This window comes from Cydia pomonella, chromosome 22 (genome assembly GCF_033807575.1).
Source record: "Cydia pomonella isolate Wapato2018A chromosome 22, ilCydPomo1, whole genome shotgun sequence".
NCBI classification, from domain to species: Eukaryota; Metazoa; Arthropoda; class Insecta; order Lepidoptera; family Tortricidae; genus Cydia; species Cydia pomonella.
The window spans coordinates 1,217,926-1,240,042 of NC_084724.1; the positions used below are offsets into that span (position 1 = coordinate 1,217,926).

At 35.6% G+C, this 22,117-nt stretch overlaps 1 protein-coding gene and 2 long non-coding RNA genes across 5 annotated transcripts in view; 1 reads left to right on the plus strand and 2 right to left on the minus strand.

Moving 5' to 3' along the window:
* Positions 1–9,109, plus strand: part of LOC133530331 (phospholipase A1-like) — a 62,342-nt gene extending 53,233 nt beyond the window's left edge. For all 3 annotated transcript variants that reach the window (XM_061868238.1, XM_061868239.1, XM_061868240.1), the window contains exons 4-6: positions 664–817; positions 1,089–1,262; positions 2,626–9,109. In XM_061868238.1, coding sequence (XP_061724222.1) covers positions 664–817; positions 1,089–1,262; positions 2,626–3,118 — 821 coding nt within the window. In that variant the 3' untranslated portion in view covers positions 3,119–9,109. The remainder of the gene's footprint in view (positions 1–663; positions 818–1,088; positions 1,263–2,625) is intronic.
* A 3,687-nt stretch (positions 9,110–12,796) lies between these two features.
* On the minus strand, positions 12,797–17,446 carry LOC133529981 (uncharacterized). The gene is made up of 2 exons (XR_009801248.1): positions 14,740–17,446; positions 12,797–13,159 (listed from the first exon to the last, which is right to left on the minus strand). It is a non-coding gene; the product is annotated as an uncharacterized LOC133529981 (long non-coding RNA).
* A 556-nt stretch (positions 17,447–18,002) lies between these two features.
* LOC133529980 (uncharacterized) lies at positions 18,003–21,751 on the minus strand. Its single transcript, XR_009801247.1, has 2 exons — positions 20,772–21,751; positions 18,003–18,628 (listed from the first exon to the last, which is right to left on the minus strand). It is a non-coding gene; the product is annotated as an uncharacterized LOC133529980 (long non-coding RNA).
* Between the last annotated feature and the right edge of the window lie 366 nt (positions 21,752–22,117).

Here is a 22,117-nt window from a genome sequence, read left to right on the forward strand (position 1 = left end):
ATATTATTAGTCCACGAACTGTCAAGTCGTATAGGTTACCATGGCAACGCACTAATAATATTAGACTAATACTAATACCGTTCGAGGAATGGGCCTCAGGTTTGTTCTTTAATTTGCGATTTTGACGGTGTAATATTATGTTTTCTGATATAGTTGTTACACAATTAGTTTTTAATGTCATTTGTGAAATCGAATGGTGCCATTTGTTTTCTTCATTATTAATAAATAAATTCTGAATCTTTCATTTCGGAAGTTAAAAAAAAACTTCAAATTTGTATCTTTCGGGCCTGGTATTTTTTTATTGTTTCCTGATTATTTTTCTAACCAATATATTGCTATAATAAGTATAGATTGTTCATTTTCTATCTATTTAACTATATATATATATATATATATTAAAGGAAGAAATGGAAAAAGTTACGCTTCCGGCAGGACTTGAACCCGCAACCGTGCATTGCTCTTAACCAATTGAGCTATTAAGGGAAGGAATGGAAAGATTTGCGAAATTCTGGTAGGCTTCCGCAGCTCAATTGATTAAGAGTAACGCACGGATCACGGAAGTTTTCAATCCTTTCATATAAAATTTGGAATATCGCTCGCAGACGTATTTGCTTGTTAAAATTATATAAGTTTATTTAACTATATTTTGACATGCTATTCCAGATTTCGTGAATAAGAAGACAGTCCTCTACGCCGTGGGATTCCTGGACAGCGCGGTGTGGCCCCACACGCAGGCCGTCGGAACTTCTTACGCTAAACGCGGTTACAACGTGTTTATCACTGAGACTTTTAATTTTCTCACCTATATCTACCCCAAGTAAGTAATTACCAATAATATCAACATAGATACCTAGTTGTAACTATTGCGCAGGGCACGTCCATCTACTACTATCTCAGTACGAGGCTGCCGAAGGCGCCCGGCATCGCTTTTACATCAGGGTTCGATTATTTAAGGCGCCCGTTATTAGAGTGCGCGCAACGCGCCCTGTACGTCAGGCTTCACCAGATTTTCTTTTAGAGATCACATATATTTTTTAGTTCTAATATTTTATCTATTGCTAGAGTCATGCTTTATTCTCTACTTCCAGATCCGTGCGTCTCACTCGAGTCATCGGGCAGAAGATGGGCGAGTTCCTAGTGAAACTGACGGAGCGTGGTCTGACGGCGGACAACCTGGAGCTGGTCGGGCTCAGCCTCGGCGCCCACGTCGTCAGCTACGCCGCCAAACACTTCTATAATGTCACCGGCACTAAACCTTCTAGGTAACCTCTTATGTTCTTATGTTTCTGAAGATCAAGTGGTCAGGAAGGCGCTGATAATACCATGTACCAGAAAAGGCAGTGGAAGACCCAAAACCACGTGGCTGGCTACTATAACCCGCGACTTGGAGCGAGCCCAACTTACAGATACGACAACCCAGGACAGACTGTCCTGGCGCCTTAGAACGAGGAGAGCCGACCCCAAATATTGAGAAGTGGCAAGGAAGAAGAAGAGAACCTCTTATGTTCTTTTTTCAGCATTTTCACCACTGTCGCTATCATTGTCATCACTTTCATGATCATTATTTTCATCATCATTATTATCATGAACGTCATTATTACTACTGGTCGGACTCAGATTAGCTCATATCAATCTCTACAGTTAAATATTTCCACATACCGCCACGGGTATCAAAGCTTCTAGGTAACTTTTTGTTATTATTAACATATTTTCTATATTTACCACATCATTGTAATCTCTGTTAACGTAAGTATGTATCTAAGTTAACGTGTACAATTATAAGCGTCATATTTTCATATAAATTTGCTTACCAAGTCAGTGTTGAAAATTCAAGATGATCTAGGTAAATTGTATTTTTAACGGATTTCATCCCTGAAAGAAATAAGTTCGTCTTTGTACAAATGATGTGTGTTCTTTCCTGTTTCAGGGTTTCTTAGTCAACTAGGAACCCTTATAGTTTCGCCATGTCCGTCTGTCTGTCTGTCCGAGGCTTTGCTCCGTGGTCGTGGTCGTTAGTGCTAGAAAGCTGCAATTTGGCATGGATATATAAATCAATAAAGCCGACAAAGTCGTACAATAAAATCTAAAAAATTTTTTTAGGGTACGGTTTTTCACGTACGTTTTTTTGCTTCAACTCTACAGTGTGGGATATCGTTGGAAAGGTCTTTCAAAACTAATAGGGGTCTTCAACAAACATTTTTTGATAAAGTGAATATATTCGGAGATAATCGCTCCGAAAGAAAAAATTGTCCCCCCCCCTCTAACTTTTGAACCATAAGTCAAAAAAATATGAAAAATATCATGGAAGTAGAGCTTAAGAAAGACCAGTGATCAGTTTATCTGTTTTTGAGTAATCGCAAAAAGTTTCCTCTTCATAGTAAAAATACGTACATCTACAGCTTATTGCGACGCTTGATGGAAGAGTAACTACCCTACTCTGAGCATGGCCCGACATGCTTTTGGCCGGTTTATTACAATAAAGTGTTCTACTACTAGTATTACCTAAGTCGCAGTGGTCCAGTGGATTTTAGTGGAATTTGTTTGATTTGGTAAATACAGACAAAAACAACAATGATGCCATAGCAACCTACTAACAATACTTTCCCCTCTGCCTTTTAATTCCAGGTTAACCGGCCTCGATCCCTCCGGGCCCTGCTTCAAGACCATGCCTCTCGAACACCGCCTCAACCCCTCAGACGCCGAGCACATCGACATCGTCCACACCAACATCGATGGCTTCGGCACACCAGAACCCCTAGGCCATGTAGACTATTACGCCAACGGCGGAGAGTATCAGCCCAGCGACATACCTTACTTACCTTGCCTGGTTGTCTGTAGTCATTTGAAATCTGTTCTATATTGGTGGCAAGCTTTAGAACATCCCAAGAAATTCATCGGACAGAAATGCGACTCGGTACAAGCAGCGAGATATAATGAATGCAACAGTACTGAGACGAATGTCGTCGGATTAGAAACTGATTTTAGTAAGCGTGGTATTTATTATTTGTCCACGTCGAATGAGTTTCCTTATTATAGAGGTAAAGAAGGGCTGAGGCCTGAGAATGATATTTCGACTAATTTTTTGGAGAAATTGAATGAAGAGGAACTTGTTGTTTGAATGAGATATGTATGCCGGGGGCCGATCGTAAAATTAGGCCGATCGTGAAGTTTTTGTCTAGGTAATGTTTTAGGTTCTTTCAGATGCCCCAAGGGCAAACTGTCCAGAAATAGGACCCCACGTAACGGGAATTTGCCTAGGAATTTCACGATCTGCCTGATTTAACGATCGGCCGACCACATGTACACAAACATTAAAACTGAATGTATAAGTAACTAACTGGACATTAAAAAAACATGTACCATTTTCTTTTCTTCGGGAAACTAACAACTTTTGACTCATTTCGACTAAGAATTACGAGGATGACGGATTTTTGAAAATAAGTTTCAAACCAAAATACCATAGTGATAGATAATTAGTACATTGTGCAACGAGGAGGGTAAGTAATATTTTGGATATGAGGGAATTAAAGACCCGAGTTTGCAATATTTTTACTCCCGGAGTTACACACAATGTTTTTTATCACACTTGCGAAGAAAAAAACTAAATTTCGAGTGAAATAATTCTTAAATACGGTGACATATCAAACATTCATCCGCCATTTTGTAATTTATTGACAGGTTAGGCGTCGAAGGCACAGCACAGACCTATTCGGCATTCAGCGACGATTGAAAATTATGTGAAAATATTTTAAACGGCTGTTAAATCAATCAAATTAAATAAATTTAAAACATAAACAAAAATATTAAGTTAAATATATACCTACGTCAGTATTTTAAAAGTAAAACTCATTTATGCTACTTGGTTTGTATGAATAAGTGACATAATTTAAAATAAAGCTATAACTCCCTAGAGAGTTATAGCTTTTTTCACAACCCATAACTCCCGCGGGAACAATATAGGCTTTTGTCCTTCAGTACACCTGAAAGAAATAGGATCTTTTTCGAGCAAGTGTGATGAAAATATTTTTGTATTTTATTTATTTGCATAATCAGGTGCATTACAATACACAGGTGTTATTTGTAAAGTAGGAGGTACAATACCCTGTCAGGGCATTCTAAAAAATGAAAACCAGTATTATAATATCATACATAAAGGGATTTTTTTGTAAACAGTCTTAATTTTGTGTAGGGTCATATCATTTTGAAAATTATGTCAAATATCTACACCGTGTTTTTATTCCGTAACTCCGTAATTCCGTTAACTTCAGGGTATGGGTAAGTACGTCGAAGAAAAGTACATGGCATAGTTAATAAAAAAATGCTTTTTTTTAATTTTAATTTTTTGTATAAGAAGTCATTTAATGTTGCTTATAGCGTTGTTGTAACACGGGCATTACATTTAATTACAATCAAACAATTGAAAACTGTGACATATCAATGTCATTTCGATCGAAAATCGATCGTCCGAGATAGTACTTAGGTTTAGTAGCAAATGTATAAACTCGTAATTAAAACTAATCAATATGTAAACAGGCCCTAAGGCAAGTGTACACGCTCGTGGGGGCCTTATCAGATAAAAATACAATATCGATTATCTCCGAAATGGAGCTAATTAGAATACCGGTGTCTCTGGGAAAGTTGCCTATATTAAGCTCAGGAATGCACCCTTGAAATCAACGAAATAAGTTTTTGGCAAAAATTTAATTTTTGGTACAAGCTTTTATCGCTGACTGTACTTTTTTTTCTACAGGCTACTCATCAAGATAATTCTATAAAACCCAAACACAATTAGGTTGCGTTGTTTTATCACAGAGTTCCTATGGCTACTTCCTGTCTCCATCATCAGATCAACTTGATGGTACCATAATATTGCATTGTCACCCGACTTACATATGTATGCAAATTTTCAGCTTCATCGGAAACCGGGTAGTGGGTCAAATTTAACTTGCAAGATTTGTCCCATACATACTAACAGGGCAAGTTAAATAAAAGCTTGTAAAAAGAACACGGTGTATATATTAGGAAACAAAATTAGTTTTTTTTAACACTACACGGGTATTCAAAGTAAAACAATTTATATTGTAACATGTCAAAAGAAGATTAATTAAGTATATAATAGGGTTGTTTCCAATTTTTCGAAACGCTTGTATTACGTTCTATATTAACTAAAAGTTGCCCTAAAATTCTACTTTTATACTAAAAACGGCTTTAAATATGTTAAATTAACAAAATATATTTTGACAGATGATTTCGCGCCCAAAACGCTCTTTAAAAATTGTGTGACGTCACAGTTTACGGTTTGACACAACTACATACACACGTAGAAGATACGAACTGTCAACTGACATTTGTCATTTGTTGTTTATCGCCTAACTGTCAACAGTGTCAATCCGAGAGTTGTGACGTCATCAGAATCTTCAATGAAGTTTCGAGTTTGGTCACGTGACGTGTGCCAAAAGATATTTTAAATTGAATATTTACAAAAATATGATCATTACAGGTCCCCTAAAAGTAGTTTAACATGATCTTATAATCCAAAAGAATTTATTGGGATACAATTCTGCCCTAAGATTTGTAGATGGAAACAACCCTATTCAATAGATAGTAAATTCCATATAATTCCATAGAATTGTGTTCTAAGTTCATTGCCAATTGTGATATTAGTTATATTATTAACTTAGTAAGTGTTATTTTAAACGTCTAACTACGTCTAACGTCTACTATGATGTTTATTTAACACTTGCACCGTCTGGCTTGGTCTGACTCTAACACCGCACCGGTTTAAGAAGTCAGTGTGGGGGCGCCACCTAAGTATTAAATTCCTATAAAGTGGGTGACGTGGCACTACCACACTTTGCCACTGCCAAATCGATGCATATAAAAATAAGTAATTAAGTAAGTAAACACTTTATTGTACGAGAAGAAAGAATTATTGATTACATCAGATATAACATAATTGTGTACTACAAAGGCGAACTTATTCCTAAAAGGGATCTCTTCCAGTTAACCTAACAATAATAAGTTAACCAAATACAATATGTGTATTTATATAATTCCTGTAATTTTATTTTTCAATGTTATTTAATTAATAAAATAAAGATTTTCATAAAAAAAAACAATCTAAAAATTGCTGCCACCTTAGCTTGGTCTGACCTGACTCTAGCTTAGACGAATTTTAGTTAATGTTAAATTAATATTACAAACTTTAATTAATGTAAAATTAATATTAAGAATATTAGTTAATGTAAAATTAATATTACGGATTTTACTTAATGTAAAATTAATATTTTTGTAAGATAACATACGCAATACGCATAAACGCGAAACTGGTCAAGTGCGAGTCACACTCGTAGAATAAATGGTTCCGTATTCACACAGATTAGATATATATCATTAGTACAATATTTTTATTGATAAGCATGGAATTTAACAATAATTGTAGTTTTAGTAATATTATACCGTTGAGACGAAAGTGGAGGTCCCGCGTGAAATTGCCTTTTCATACAAATGTAGTCCTCATTTTCCTCTCTGGATGTTAACATTATTGATAATATATTGACACAATTTGTTGTATATCAACCGCAGCCAACTAACTAACTAACTTCAACTTACTTTTGTATAAAAAAGTGACTCGCGTTACGTTTTAAGTGAAACAATTGAAACTATCAATATCTATTTTATTGTATGTTTAGGTAAGTAGGTTTATTTTTTGTGAAATTAGTGATGCCCCAAATCTGTAATTTTATTTTATGTTTGTAGTAGGTACATAATATTGTAGTAGACTAGTTGCTAGTTTCATTATGTAACAGATATTGCATTACGTTACAGGTTAAAAATGCTAGAACTTAGAAAAAAAATGTAACTATCTTTGACTATAATAGGCAGTTACCACATTTTTACCCTGGGAATGCAAAGTAAGCAATTATAGAGAGGTTAAGGATTAAACTTCGCTATTCTATGCGTTCATCTCTTACGTCATGGCAAACAGCCGGTTTATAATAGTATTTTTTACAGCCTACTGTCCCACTGCTGGGCCTTTGTCTCCCCTCGTTTTCACCACTTTACCCTGTCGTCTGTTATTTCCCACCAATCCGGGTAGAATGCGTTTTCGCCATCTCCTTTTCGGTCTGCCTAGCACGCTAGCCTTCAACATCTGTGGCAGGGGCCCGAAATTTAATGACGGACTGCGGTCCGGATCCAGACCGATTTTCGATTCCGTACCCAAAGGGTAAAACGGGACCCTATTACTAAGACTCTGCTGTCCGTCCATCCGTCTATCTGTCACCAGGCTGTATCTCATGAACCGTGATAGCTAGACAGTTGAAATTTTTACAAATGATGTATTTCTGTTATCGCTATAACAACAAATACTAAAAAGTACGGAACCCTCGGTGGGCGAGTCCGACTGGTAATGGCCCTCTTGATTCTTCAAAAACGAATGAGAAAGTTGCATTTTATCCACATGTGGGTCAAGACAAATGCAAATTTTGAGTTGTTTCTTTATGTTAGCTACGTAGAATTGACTTTTAATTATTTTAAACTTGGAAATAATTTGGTTTGATGTTATTGGTATTTTATAGTTAATAATTTCCTAGCGTTAGTGTGGTGAAATTTTGTGTTTCACTCGGAGGCCTAGTTTGTTTAACCCTCGCTTGAAACCACCAAGATTCCACTTCTCGAACCACTCGCTATTACGCTCGTGGTTCCATTTAATTGGAATCTTTCGCTTGCTCGGGTGTCAATATTAGCACGAACGGTTAAACAACAACTTTGGCCCCTTGTAAAACAAATAGCTATTAATCATTTAATTAACTCAAATAGAAATGGACCGCGATGATTATATTATTTTAAAAACCCCTTAAGAAACTAAATGGTGACCCCTGATCTATGGTGTTCCATGGGGGTAACCATTTTGATCCACGTTTTCGGGTGCATGCGGCAGACAGTTCCAGCCTATAGTATTATTTACAACAAATTTCTTCCAGTCAATAGTCGCAAATTCCAGTCTGTTGTATATACTCTATATCTTTAGGTATTTAAATAAAAATAAACAAATAAATACACAAAATACATTTTCGTGTAGTTATACCTTATATTTATTGGTTAACCAACCAAATACAAAACCGCCTGGATATGTCACTGGACGACCGACTTTAACCTACATTATTTGATCATGTAATGTTTTCATCTACCCTCAACTGGCTTTAGGAGCCACTCGGTTACAATCTCTATATTTTGAGATTATCTTAACTAAGTTTAGACTTAATTATATAACTATGGTACATATACACGTATTTTTAAGTAGGATTTCTTGTCTTTTTAAGATTGTAATTTACTTAGAGGGGCGCAAAGTACCTTAACATATTTTTCCACACCAACTCGTAAAGGCTCTCTTTATTCTTCAAAAACGAATGAGAAAAATGCATTTTACCACAAGAGCGGCTACATTTAAATTGTTTCCTCATATTGGCTGGTGGAATTGACTTAAGCGATGATTTTGAGTAATAAATATTTAATAAAGTTCATTTGGATTTGATTTGTAATGTTTAACAATTATTTTCTTCGTGTTGGTGTAGTGAAAAATGTAAATGTTGTGTTTAAATTTCTTTTAACCATCGTGCCTTGATTGTTACCCTCGCAAGGCTCAAGAGTCCAATTTTCTCTACGCTCGTGATTCAATGTGTAATCTTTAGCTTGCTCCCGGGTATCAATGAAGGAGATAAACAACAACTTTGGTCCCTTAAAAACTAATGACTAAAGAAGTGTCTTCACTTTTGGCAAAGGGGTTAAAATACTTTTCGTTGTCTTGGTTTTGGTCCCCGAAAAATGTGACGAAGTGTAGCTTTTAATATGAGATGAAAATTATTTTTTAATTTTACTCATCGTAAATGTAATCTAAATAGACATAAAATAGCACTTTATTATTTTATTTGATAAAATACAGAAATACAATCGTGACAGAGTGGTCCAAAACAAGAACGAAATAATTTCGACCCAAAGACAGTGCATGACTGTAAATTAAATTAATCTTATAAATTGGTAAATAATGATTATGTGTGATGTGATACTAAGAGTGATTCAAAGAAAATATACACGATTTTACAGACTTTGCATGCCTAATTAATTCATTTATAAACGTTCTGTTCTGTACCTTTCCCTATTCAAGCTTAAGGAGCTGAGGGTAATTTAATGATCATTCATTCTAGAAAAGATATATATAACTCCGTATAAGATAAACAAAATCTAAGAAAAAAACGTGCCTCGAAAAATCAAGAACAAATCATGCTCGAATAAATGGCGACACCGTTTGATATCATACATTATCAGTGAAAGAACATGGGTCAAATAGCCATATGTCATACTAAGAGTTTTAGTCCTGTGTCGAAAGATGGCAGTAAAATTAGTTTTTACTGATACAGCTGCGGCAACAACGAAGAGAAGACGAAATAATAATGAATGCAGTTGGTATCCGAAGTTCGCGCCTAGCGCCTTTTGCGTTTCAAAGTCCGACTTAACCTATTTCATTTATTCATTTTCCGTCACTGTTATCTCACCTCACTTTGTCACTTTTACTTCATTTTGTTTGGATACATCTTGACCACACTGTTTTACGAAAAAACTACATTAACTAGTTTAATATTCATAAAGTGAAAGCTAGTGAGCAATTGAGTAACTAATTCAAAGTATGAACAAAATATGCGGCAATTTTAATTCTTAATTGAAGTGGAAGCTACTTAGAAATATGGAGTGTGGAATTAAAAGGAGGAAAATCTCTATTCATACATAAGTGTCCATCAAAAAACATTAAATAGGCGGCGCAATAATACACCGAAATAAAATGTCATAGACCTAGCATTTATATAGATGTCATATACGCGTGCGCCCGTGAGGGACCGAACATACGCAATGCGACAAAATTAAAAACACGTTTTAACATTCTTGACAACATACCACAAACAACCTACGTAATTTGGTCGGGTTATTTGTTGCCCCTCCTTCATTTCATCTCTATATTATTGGTTCATGTAACATACCTCTATAGTTCATGTAATACATGAGCCTACCTAGCGCCACCGGAGAGATTAGGAACTATTATTTAAATCTGAAAGCTGGTCACTTTTGCAACAGTTCTGCCATAAGAGATTTTACTCCTTTTAATGGGTTATTCCCACTAGTTACCACCAAGTTGTTAACAGTGGTAACTACTGGGATTTTTTTTACTTAAACAGTAATCGACTTATAATTAAACTAATAACTAATTAACTTGTAAATTAATTCGACTTAATTATTGATTAAAGCACTATATTTAGACTGTTTTTATTAGTATTGAACGCTTACCAAATTTTGGTGGTAAATACTGGGAAAAAAAATGCCACCTTTTACCAGTGGTAACTACTGGGAAAAAATTCCCATTAGTTACCGCCAAATCGAGTTGGTGGTAACTAGTGGGTTTTTTCCCAGTAGTTACCACTGGTAAAAGGTGGGAAAAAAATCCTAGTAGTTACCACTGGTAACAACTTGGTGGTAACTAGTGGGAATAACCCCTTTTAATTCCACACTCCATACTTAGAAATATACATGTATCAGCCGCTACTAGAGGTGTTTAACTAAATAGATCGTGTCATTCACGAGGACGTGTGCGTTGACACGTATTGCTATATTATTAAAGGTTTTTTATTTATTATGAGCCCATACTGCCCCGCTGCTGGGCAAGGGCCTCCCTCTTATTCTCCCTCGGAAGTCTCCCACCAGTCTCTGTCGAAGGCATCAAGTTCGTCCCGCCATCTCCGACGAGGTCTACCGTGACGCCTTACAACCTGTGGGACCCAACAGGTGGCTGTTTTGGCCCACAGGTCATCCGGCATACGGCAGACGTGCCGTCCCATTTGAGCTTAGCGGCAGTTTCAGCTACATCAGTTATTCCAGTTTTGGAGCGTAGTATTGTATTTTTAATGCGATCGGTTAACTTCACGCTCAGAATACTACGCTCCATAGCTCGCTGACAAACCTTGAGTTTGGTTTATTGAACTTTTGTCAAAGACCAAGTCTGTGCTCCGTAGGTGAGGATGGAGAGAATGCACAAATCCGCGCGTCATCGTGGATGACACGAAGTATATGTGGAACCATCAGAAACGCCTGTGTGTTTTTAACATAAGTTTGCAACATGTTGCTCGCAAAAAAGCGTCAGGCGCCGAAAAAGTATCTAAGCGCCTACCGCGAATTATTTTCACGCGAATCGCTTAGGATTTTTAAATGTAAATTGAAAGCGTTTCTTTTATACAAAATTAAATTACTACCACAATAAATAAAATAAATAATAATAAATAAATATTATAGGACATTATTACACAAATTGACTAAGTCCTACAGTAAGCTCAATAAGGCTTGTATTGAGGGTACTTAGACAACGATATATATAATATATAATTTTTTATAAATACTTAAATACATAGAAAACACCCATGACTCAGGAACAAATATCCATGCTCATCACACAAATACATGCCCTTACCAGGATTTGAACCCTGGACCATCAGCTTCGTAGGCAGGGTCACTACCCACTAGGCCAAAGCAATAAGATGTACCGTACTTACTTATTAATTAACTAGGCAATAAGCTAACCCATCTGTCTTTAATGTGGTTACAGTAAAGTTCTTATAAAAGTTCGGAGTAAAACCGAAATAAACCGGTATTTACCGCTATCTTTAAAACCGGTTCCGAGTCTTGTAATAAATACAGCTAATTTTAACAACGGAATTAAAGTAGTATACTATTTGGCTTTAACTGAGCCACAAGTGTTTCGTATTACCAATTTGAACTGACCCTGTTATACGTCAAAGGAAAACCGTTATGTTATGAAGAAACCGGACTTATCCCAATACCAAAACCGAAACCAAATAGCACTAGGCCCTACTCATAGTGTTGTCCTGCCGGTGAGGAAGGTTGCCAGAGCTCAACGAGGATGCGGAGTGTTAGGGTCGGCTACGCGCATGTAACTTCTCTGGAGTTGCAAGCGTACATAGGCTACGGAGACTGCTTACCATCAGGCGGGTCGTTAGCTTATTTGCCACCGACGTAGTAAACCGGGCAAGTGCGAATCGGACTCGCGCACGAAGGGTTCCGTACCATTATTTATAAAAACGCCAACATACCCTTAAATATTTATTTTATTCGAGCGGCAACAGAAATATCTCTCAGTCTAGCTATCACGGTTCATGAGATACAGCCTGGTGACTGACGGACGGACGGACGGACGGACAGCGAAGTCTCAGTAATAGGGTCCCGTTTGACCCTTTGGGTACGGAACCCTAAAAAAGGTCTAGTTTCCCCTCTCGGTTGTAAGGTTAGCTAGCAGTCAGTCGTAAAAACTAGTGCCTGCGCCAATTCGTGGGATTGCGAAATGGACCCCAGGCACCAGCAGTGGCAAAAAGCCGGGACAACGCTAGGAAGATGATGATTCGTAAAGGGAAAATTACTTGAAAAATATTACCGCAAGAGGATAATGTGTCACGTTGAGTCAAATACGATAAAATAACATTATTTTTAAATAGTACATTACGATACAAGTGCGAAAAATAGGAAATTCGAAATGAGTGGCGATAAATTAAAACACGACCGAAGGGAGTGTTTTAAATCGACACGAGTTGCGAAATACCTATTCGCACACGTATCGTACAACGTTTTACAGTACATATGGCCCTTTAAATGTTCGACACAGTAACGTAATATGCTAATTTTCGCACTAGTGCGGTAAAGTAGCACCGTATGTACTGTAAATAAATAAATAAAACTGTAATGTGTGAAAATAATTATTTAATTTGCCTTGCAAGTTTCCTAAAAAATATATTTATTTTACACGTCTGGGTTTTTCATTTATCGTCTTTACTAAATTACTAAAGGTTTTCTTCCTTTTTCACAATAGGTACACAAATTTCTACACATTTGCTATATTTGCTAACCTTGACACATTTTTTTTCCTGGCCTTTTGGGCAGCTATTTCCGCTAAGAATCTGGCCAGCTTCATTAGGGTCGCTCGAGAAGTGGGCGGCGAGCACCAGGTCGCTGATGAATACCAGGGCTTCATCTGACATAGCCTGGATGGGTACCATGCTCAGGGCCAGGCAGAGGAGCACGGCTTTCAGGAACATGATTGAGGTGCCTGAAAATATTCCTTAAGGTCATATTGGGTGCACGCACTTGGCTGGTTTGTTATAATAATTATTTAATGTATCTCTTAGCGTCATTTGTACCATTCCACTAACCCGGGGTTAACTGGTTAAACCGCTCTTTGCTTTGCTCGGAAAATATATAAAAACTCAAAAATGCGCGTTTTCCCAGAGATAAGAACTAGCTAGTTCGATTTTTGACCCCCGAAAATCCTCATATAGCAAATTTCATCGAAATCGTTAAAGCCGTTACCGAGATCCCCGAAGTATATAAATATACATAATGTATCTCTTATATATAGATATATAAAAGAATCGCTCGTTTAAATGTATAAGATAAGATTAATATACAGGGTGATTCATGAGACGTGAGCAGGACTAAGCATACACAATCAGTAAATGTTAATGAACCGTTAATCATCATATTTAAGTAAAACAATCTCGCTTTATTTCTGTTATTTAACTTTTTGGGAAGGACAAATTTGATAATCTACAATCATGGACACCCTACAACACTTAATTAAGAAAGATAAAACCTCTTTAACCGTTATGACAGCAGCTTGATTATGAAGAAAACAAAATGTCACACTTGAGTGAGATACGATTTTTCAAAAGTAACCAGACTCCGATGACATTCAATTTGTCACTTGTTATGGATAAAACAAAGAGGGTGACCATACATGGCGTAAATAAATCAAAGCATTTTTTTTTGAACAGTAAAAAATAAAAGAACGTTAATCTCACAAATACTGGTACGAAACAGTTGCTTATAACTTACTGAATGCTCAAGCTTGATCCTGCTCACGTCTCCTGAATCACCCTGTATATATCAGGTCAGGTATGTACCTAATAAATAATAATAATAAAAAACTCAAGGAAAGCTGATATCATCGGTACCTGCAGGGTAGAAAAATTACACATTATTACACTTATTATTTTAGTTTCATAATAGTACATTACGATACAAGTGCGAAAAATAGGAAATTCGAAACGAGTGGCGATATATTAAAACACGATCGAAGGGAGTGTTTTAACTCGACACGAGTTGCGAATTACCTAAAATAATTTACATATGGTGCTACTTTACCGCACTTGTGCGAAAATTAGCATATTACGTTACTGTGTCGAACATTTAAAGGGCCATATGTACTGTAAAACGTTGTACTATACATGTGCGAATAGGTAATTCGCAACTCGTGTCGATTTAAGACACTCTCTTCGGTCGTGTTTTAATTTATCGCCACTCGTTTCGAATTTCCTATTTTTCGCACTTGTATCGTAATGTACTATTACAGTTTTTTTAATTTATCGCCACTCGTTTCGAATTTCCTATTTTTCGCACTTGTATCGTAATGTACTGTTCTTATATTTTAATGAAAATATCTTTTAATAGAAATAACACTATAAAATAAATTTAATCAAAAAACCGCAACAGCATTTTGAGTGGCATTTTTTATTTGTTATTTTTAATAATATTTTACTTCGTTTACTGTAGATTTATTAAATGTTGGTATACATCGCCATTTAATGTTGTTCCTAAAATTACAAATAAATATATTTTGTGAATACTCACAGTTTTCACCAATTATTTCTGTGGACCGTTTTTCGTGTTTTGCGCAACGTCTGCTCGATATGACAGCGGTATTCACTATATATTATGTAGTATTTATTAACAGGGACATGCACATACACGCATACGTTGATACATGCACAGGATAGGAAATCTGTATGACAAATCGCAATACTGCGAAGCATTACGTTATGTATGTTTATTAATCAATTTATGGAATTATTTTAATAGGTTTTCCGTAATAACTGCAAATAAATAATAAATAAATAAATAAATATTATAGGACATTATTACACAAATTGACTAAGCCCCACCGTAAGCTCAATAAGGCTTGTGTTGTAGGTACTTAGACAACGATATATATAATATATTATAATTATAAATACTTAAATATATATAAACACCCATGACTCAGAAACAAATATCCGTGTTCATCACACAAATATATGCTCTTACCAGGATTTGAACCCGGGACCATCAGCTTCATAGGCAGGGTCACTACCTACTAGACCAGACCGGTCGTCGCAAATAAATACTAATTTTGAATTTAACCTCCTGAGACCCAGAAGCAATGGTTTTGTTTGTGAATTTGGAACCCTTAATTACATAATAAAAGTTCAAAATAGATTTTGGAATATGTACAAAAATTTCGTCTATTACTAGCCGACAAACCGGTCTGTCCACCTAGGTGGACGCTTAGTATTTTTTTTTCTTAACCAACAATCGGCCTAGTTGGTTGGTTAGTAATATGAACTTTTAGTACCAGCCGACCAACTTTTTATGATTGATTTGCCGGTTGGTTATCTGCATATACCAACCAACATACAAAACGATCTGGAAATTTCACTAGTCCAATTGTTAATTTCAGTATGTGTATGTGACCATATTAGTGGTAGTACAGACTCCTAAAAATCAGCGTTTAGACCTCACATAAAAGACATCCAATATAATAATGGTTTCAGGATGTTGTTGGGGCTGCCCCGCTTCTGCAGCGCATCGGGCATGTTTGCACAAGCTCGCACAGATGATTACTATGCCATAATAAGAAAGAGGATTGCCTCGTTGCTCTGCAGAGTGCGGGCCAGCTCCAACCCCATCCTGGCTACGGTAGCGGGCCGATACGACTCACCTGTTGTGCGACATTTTGAGGGTATCATGACCGCTACCAGGTGATTGTTTGTTATTGTTTGTTATTAATTGTTGCTGTACTTTCCGCTTTTCTTTTTGTCTTTTTGTATTTGTTGTACTAACACTTAGTTTTAAACCTTAAATGTTACTAACCATTATGGACCATTGTTGTCTTTTGAAATAAATAAATAAAATTAAATTATAAAAATTGGGATTCTTTTGTTTTAACATGTTCACAGTTCACAGTTCTCATACAAAATGTTCCGATTTCCTCGTACGTCCAAGCAAATTGCTTCCATAGTGACCCAACAACGGTTATAGTACCCATGTTGCCCAGACTTGTGAAGACAGTTCGTCGTGATGTACTTCATCATGTACGTCATGTACTTGTATGTCACTATAAACGTGTTAAGAACAATATTTCTGATTTTTTATGTTCAATTTAACGGTTTTTTGTAAGTGTTTAAAAAAACTAACTAGGTAGTTAGTTAAGAAAAAAAAATATTAACAACCAACCAGGTAGACAGTAAGGAAAAAAAATTAACAACGAATCAACTAGGTTGTTGGTTACGGAAAGAAAATACTAACCGTCCACCTAGGTGGACAGACTGGTTTGTCGGCTAGTAATAGACGAAAAATTTATACTCAGGGTCTTAGGAGGTTAAAATATTATTCTCGAGTACTTATGATAGGTACTCGTAGCTCGTTTCATTGACGAAGACGCGTGCAAAGAGTAAAGTAAGTACGACGCGTGCCTTGACTCTTAATGTCATGTTATTAAAGAATAGATTTGACAAACCCGCGCGTCATCGTGGATGACACGAACTATAGGTATCTGTTATATGAAGTGTGGAATTAAAAGGAGAAAAATCTCTTATGGCAGAACTATTGCAAAAGTGACCAGTTTTCAAGTTTAAATAATAGTTCCTAATCTCTCCGGTGGCGCTAGGTAGGCTTATGGATTACATGAACCATAGAGGTATAATAATATAGAGATGAAATGGGGGAGGGGCAACAAATAACCCGACCAAATTACGTAGGTTGTTTTGGGTATGTTGTCAGGAATGTTAAGTTGTGTTTTTAAGTTTGTCGCTTTGCGTATGTTCTGTCCCTCACGGGTGCACGCGTATAGCACATCTATATAAATACTAGGTCTATGACATTTAATTCGGTATATTGTGGCGTCGCCTATTTAATGTTTTTTGATGGACACTTTTCATACATAGAGATGTTCCTCCTTTTATTCCACACTCCACATTTTATTTTATTACGTTTGTATGGTCATAATTTGTATGTATTTCCGGGGTGAGGGCCTGGAGATCTGTAATACAGGTCTAACCTAGTTCAGACTCCAGTCCCTCGCAAAGGTAAAAAAAAAAAAAAAAATTATATACCGTGTGTTGCCTGTAACACAAGCAAACATTTGTTTAATAACTTTTAAAAATTGTGAAGTTTAGACTTCCTATTTTTCATACAAATTAAATTTTGTCTTCCGTTTTCATTGGTATTGGCGTTGTTTGTCATACATTAAACATAACAAAATACTCAATATATTGCGTCTTAGAATAAACTTCAAAGTGTAATAAAAATTAAAACAAAAATTATTTTAAAAAGAAGAGCTGGCGGGTTCCTCGTACAACGTATCAGTATTGCGATACGACGAGGAAATGCCGCCAGCATTCTTGGTACAATGCCTCAAGGGCCTATTTTAGATTTAGGCTAGTTATAATAATCCTCTGTATGTATCAATTATGTAAGTATATTGTTATTGTAAATAAATGTTTTTAAAAAGTTGCTGAACAAACGTTGGAAAGTTTGCGGAGTACAGTCTACAATTTAATTTTTTGCTCCTAGTACAGGAAACACCCGTTTTAAATTTTCTGATATTTCTGATATCTGGTTAGAAACGCATCAAGTAAAAAAAAATAGAAAAATGTAGAAATAACAATAAAAAATTATATTAACACTTAGGTAGGTAATATACTCGTTTTAGGTTCTGCCCGGAAATTCGTCTGCGTGGAATGAATGATGATGATTAATATTCTCTCTCAGGGAACAAAATAAAAGGATAAGTATAGGATCCCTAGGCCGGGAAACCGCTAGTTTGTAGAAGAAGGAAATAAAATTAAACTCGTAAACTTGTTCTGTAGGTATATTTAAAAATCAGCTCTACAGTTCAAACAAGGCTACTGGTAAAATTAGATTTTGCTCACTGTTTTTATTTCAAGCGATGGGTTTGAATGGCAATTATTCAAAAATGTCCTTTAAGAAATTACCTCGTCCTTTAAAATAAATAATATCGGTTTCTTAAGGCTAATTTAAGTTGATCTATAATAAACAAAAAAAACACTATTTCTTCAACTAACTTTATAAGATAAAATTGAAATTAAAAATAAGCTAGATACATTTTTGCACAAATATATCGGTTAAGTTTGTTAAGATTAATTTAAGTACGTAGTTGATCATATATTAAAGAACAACTGTATTTTCGTCAACAAACTATAAGAAAAATTAAAAATACTCTACATTTTCGCACAAACATATCGATCAGTGTTCAAAATCCTACGTTTTACGGGTTTTTCGCTCGGGCAGGTATCGTCAGGTCCATATATTGATCCAGCCTCATTAGGATCCGTAGACAGGTGCGGAGAGAAAACCAGGCTTGTAATGAAGACCAGGGCGTCATCTGACATGTGACCCTGGGCGTCAGCGATTACATTGATGATGCAGCAGAGGATGAAGACTTTCAGGAACATTTTGGAATCTGGAAATAGATGTTCATGGTTTAAATGTGTCATTGAAATCCAAATAGTGTTCAGTGTTAGCTATACAGCGTGTATTTTGATAGAATCGCATAATCTAAGGGTAGTTACTTTGGGCCCAACATACATAGGTTTTATTGACTGAAGCGTTAGCGGAGGTCTCCATTTTATTAACCGTTTTAACTCGGACATTTTGCTTTCGTTCGTCCGCATGTTTTTTTCCTCTACAGGTTCAATTTTTAACCGATTCTCGTGAATTTTTTTGACCATATATATCTTTTTTGTCGATTCAGATTTTTGAAAATATTCAAAATGCGGAAATTGGCATACTTGACTTAAGCGCCAATAGCATTATGGCGTTTAAAGGTTTCACTTTTTCAGTTTTTCATTTTTACATTTTCTAACGCGAGGTCTACAGCTCACAGAGCTACTATTAAAATATATTATTCGACTTTTATTTTTCCTTAATACATCGCAAAAAATAAATTACTCTTCCAAAGAGAAAGTCAAGGTCAGACAGCCAAAATGTATGAAAACGCCATTTTTTTGCGATTTCGGTGTGGGCCTCATAGTAAAAGTTGCTCAGTATGTCCTATATGTTCACCCCGTAAATTATTGCTGGTGACTAAATAAACATTCTTTATCACTTATTTCTTTTGCATAATTATTTTATCACATGTGATCGCGATATACCAAATGCATTGGCAGCTAATGATGTATCACTTCTTAGGCAATTCCTTAGCAGCAAACAGCTCAAACAAATTTTCAACACTCCAAATAATTGGCTACTTGACAGTTTTTTGTAAATAATGTCAAACGATCTTGATTTTCCTGAGGATCAAATGTCTATATAGGACTCATGGTATTTAAGCACCACAAAGGTCAGAAATGAGAGTTAAAGTCTGACGCTCGCACTCGACGATTGAAACGCCTGCTTGAGTTAAATGTAATGCCCGTGTTAAAACAAAGCCATATGCAACATTTAATGACTTTTTTTTTAATATTATAAAATTACAAATATATTTTTTTTTAATTAAATATGCCATTTAGTTTCCTTAAACGTACTTACCGATACCCCGAAGTTAACGGAATTCAATAAAAACACGGTGTATAATATTTATACACCGTGTTTATTGAATATTTGCCAAATATTCGGCACCGTAACCGAAAAATAAAGGTCCTTTTATGATTTTCGTAAATGAATCGTAACGGTGGCACATAGCAAAAAAAGTTCTTATACGAAAAAAAAAAATTGCCTAGGTACAAGGAATATTTTGTAACTTTTTCGCTAGGATCAATATTTTAAAAGATCTTAAATCGGGAAAGTTAATTAAAATCGATTTTATGGTCCATTTTTAATTATTTTCCTAAACAACTCGTAAACGGTAGCCAATAGTAAAAAATGCAGTTAAACGTAAATAATCTAGGTACACAAAATTTATATAAAAAAGATTTGTAAACTTTTCGCATGGATTTAAAAGATATTAAAGAGGGAAAGTTAATTATCAATTCTAAGGTTCCCTTTCTTTAGTTTTTCGTAAATAATTTATGAAGTATGACACATAGCAAAAAAAATATACATATAGTACATTACTATAAATATAGATAGGAGAATAACTTTTGCAATAAAAAAAAATTGTAGTCAATTTGTTTTATTCGTAGGTCTACACACAGCTAAAAACAAATTACGAATCTACTACTACTTGATGTATGGAACACTCCATACATAAGAAAGAGGGAAATCTCTATGTCCATCAAAAAACATCAAATAGGTGGCGCCACAATCCACCGAAATGAAATATCATAAATCATAATAGACCTAGTATTTTATATAGATGTGCTACGGAAATTTTGTCGGGTTGCTACGTGTGCTACGAAAATTAAAGTAAGCCATGTGAAAATTTCATTGCAAGTGTGAGTAAAAACATATATTATTTAGAAGAATTCTTCCAAAGTGTTTTCGAGTAGTTATGTATCTTTGTCGCATGTTAGGAAATTTCGAAAATCGACTTTGATATGAGTAAAATGAAATTGACAAGATTAAAATTAACGTAATAAACTTGAAAGTGATTCTATTTCACCCGAATATACTTCATTAAACGGTTTAACTGATTAATAGTAATAATAAAGTATTAAATAACTTACAATTGATGATATATTCACTGTTTTCCTTGTCACTGTCAGTACGCCAGTCCCTTCGACCGCATCGGATAATATAATAGAATTCAACATAGTTATCGTAACTATGTTGTTACGCATTATACGTACAGGATAATTCTATATAACGAAATACATGTAAAAAGCAAGCCAAGTTTAGTGAAGTACAAAAGGAGAACAATTTTTGGCCCTCTGTTTAGTAAGCAATGGTTTTTTGCTTACTAAACACAAATGATTAGGTAAAAAAATAAAAAATGATTAGGTTAGTAAAATGCAAAAAAATAAATAAAAAAAATGATTAGGATAGCAAAATACATAACCAATTTAATCCGGAAATATATATAATATAAGGTCGTCGATGATGTCCTTTGAGGCGAAATAGTGATTAGACATAATCTATGTGTCCGGACGGTTTCTAAAATTGCAAAATTTCAGAAACTCCTCACATTTTTGTCATCATCATAATCTTTCTTGCGTTACCCAGGCCTTTTGCCGCAAATCATGGAATCCTAGCCGTCCGCTTGGCATCCTAAGAATTGGCGTAAACAATAGTTTTTATCAAAACGACTGCCATCAGACTTTTCGTCCCAGATGAGAATTAAGCCTTATAAGGATTAGTCCGGATTCATCACATTGTATCTTCACTGAAAATATATAATATAAGGTCGTCGATGATGTCCTTTGAGGCGAAATAGTGATTAGACATAATCTATGTGTCCGGACGGTTTCTAAAATTGCAAAACTTCAGAAACTCCTCACATTTTTGTCATCATCATAATCTTTCTTGCGTTACCCAGGCCTTTTGCCGCAAATCATGGAATCCTAGCCGTCCGCTTGGCATCCTAAGAATTGGCGTAAACAATAGTTTTTACGAAAACGACTGCCATCAGACTTTTCGTCCCAGATGAGAACTAAGCCTTATAAGGATTAGTCCGGATTCATCACATTGTATCTTCACTGAAAAGCGGCTGGTATCAAAATACACATAAGTGCAGAGAACCAGTACGAACCGGAGTTTGAATTTGAATCTGCGACCTCTGGATTTAAAGTCGCACGCTCTTCTCGATAGGCTCCCAGCGCTTCGCAATTTTTTTTATGAGCATCGAAAATTTTCATTTTCAATATGGAAATTTCCTTTGATTCCTGAAATTTTCGAAATATTTACAAACTGTCCGTAACACACCGCACCGCACTAATGTGGTCGACGTAGACTTTGAGTCTCATTTTAGCTTGGTCTAGGTCTGAATTGGGTATATTATTATATATACATATAAACGAACAATTCTATATATATTTATATATTGCGGGGATCTCGGAAACGGCTCTAACGATTT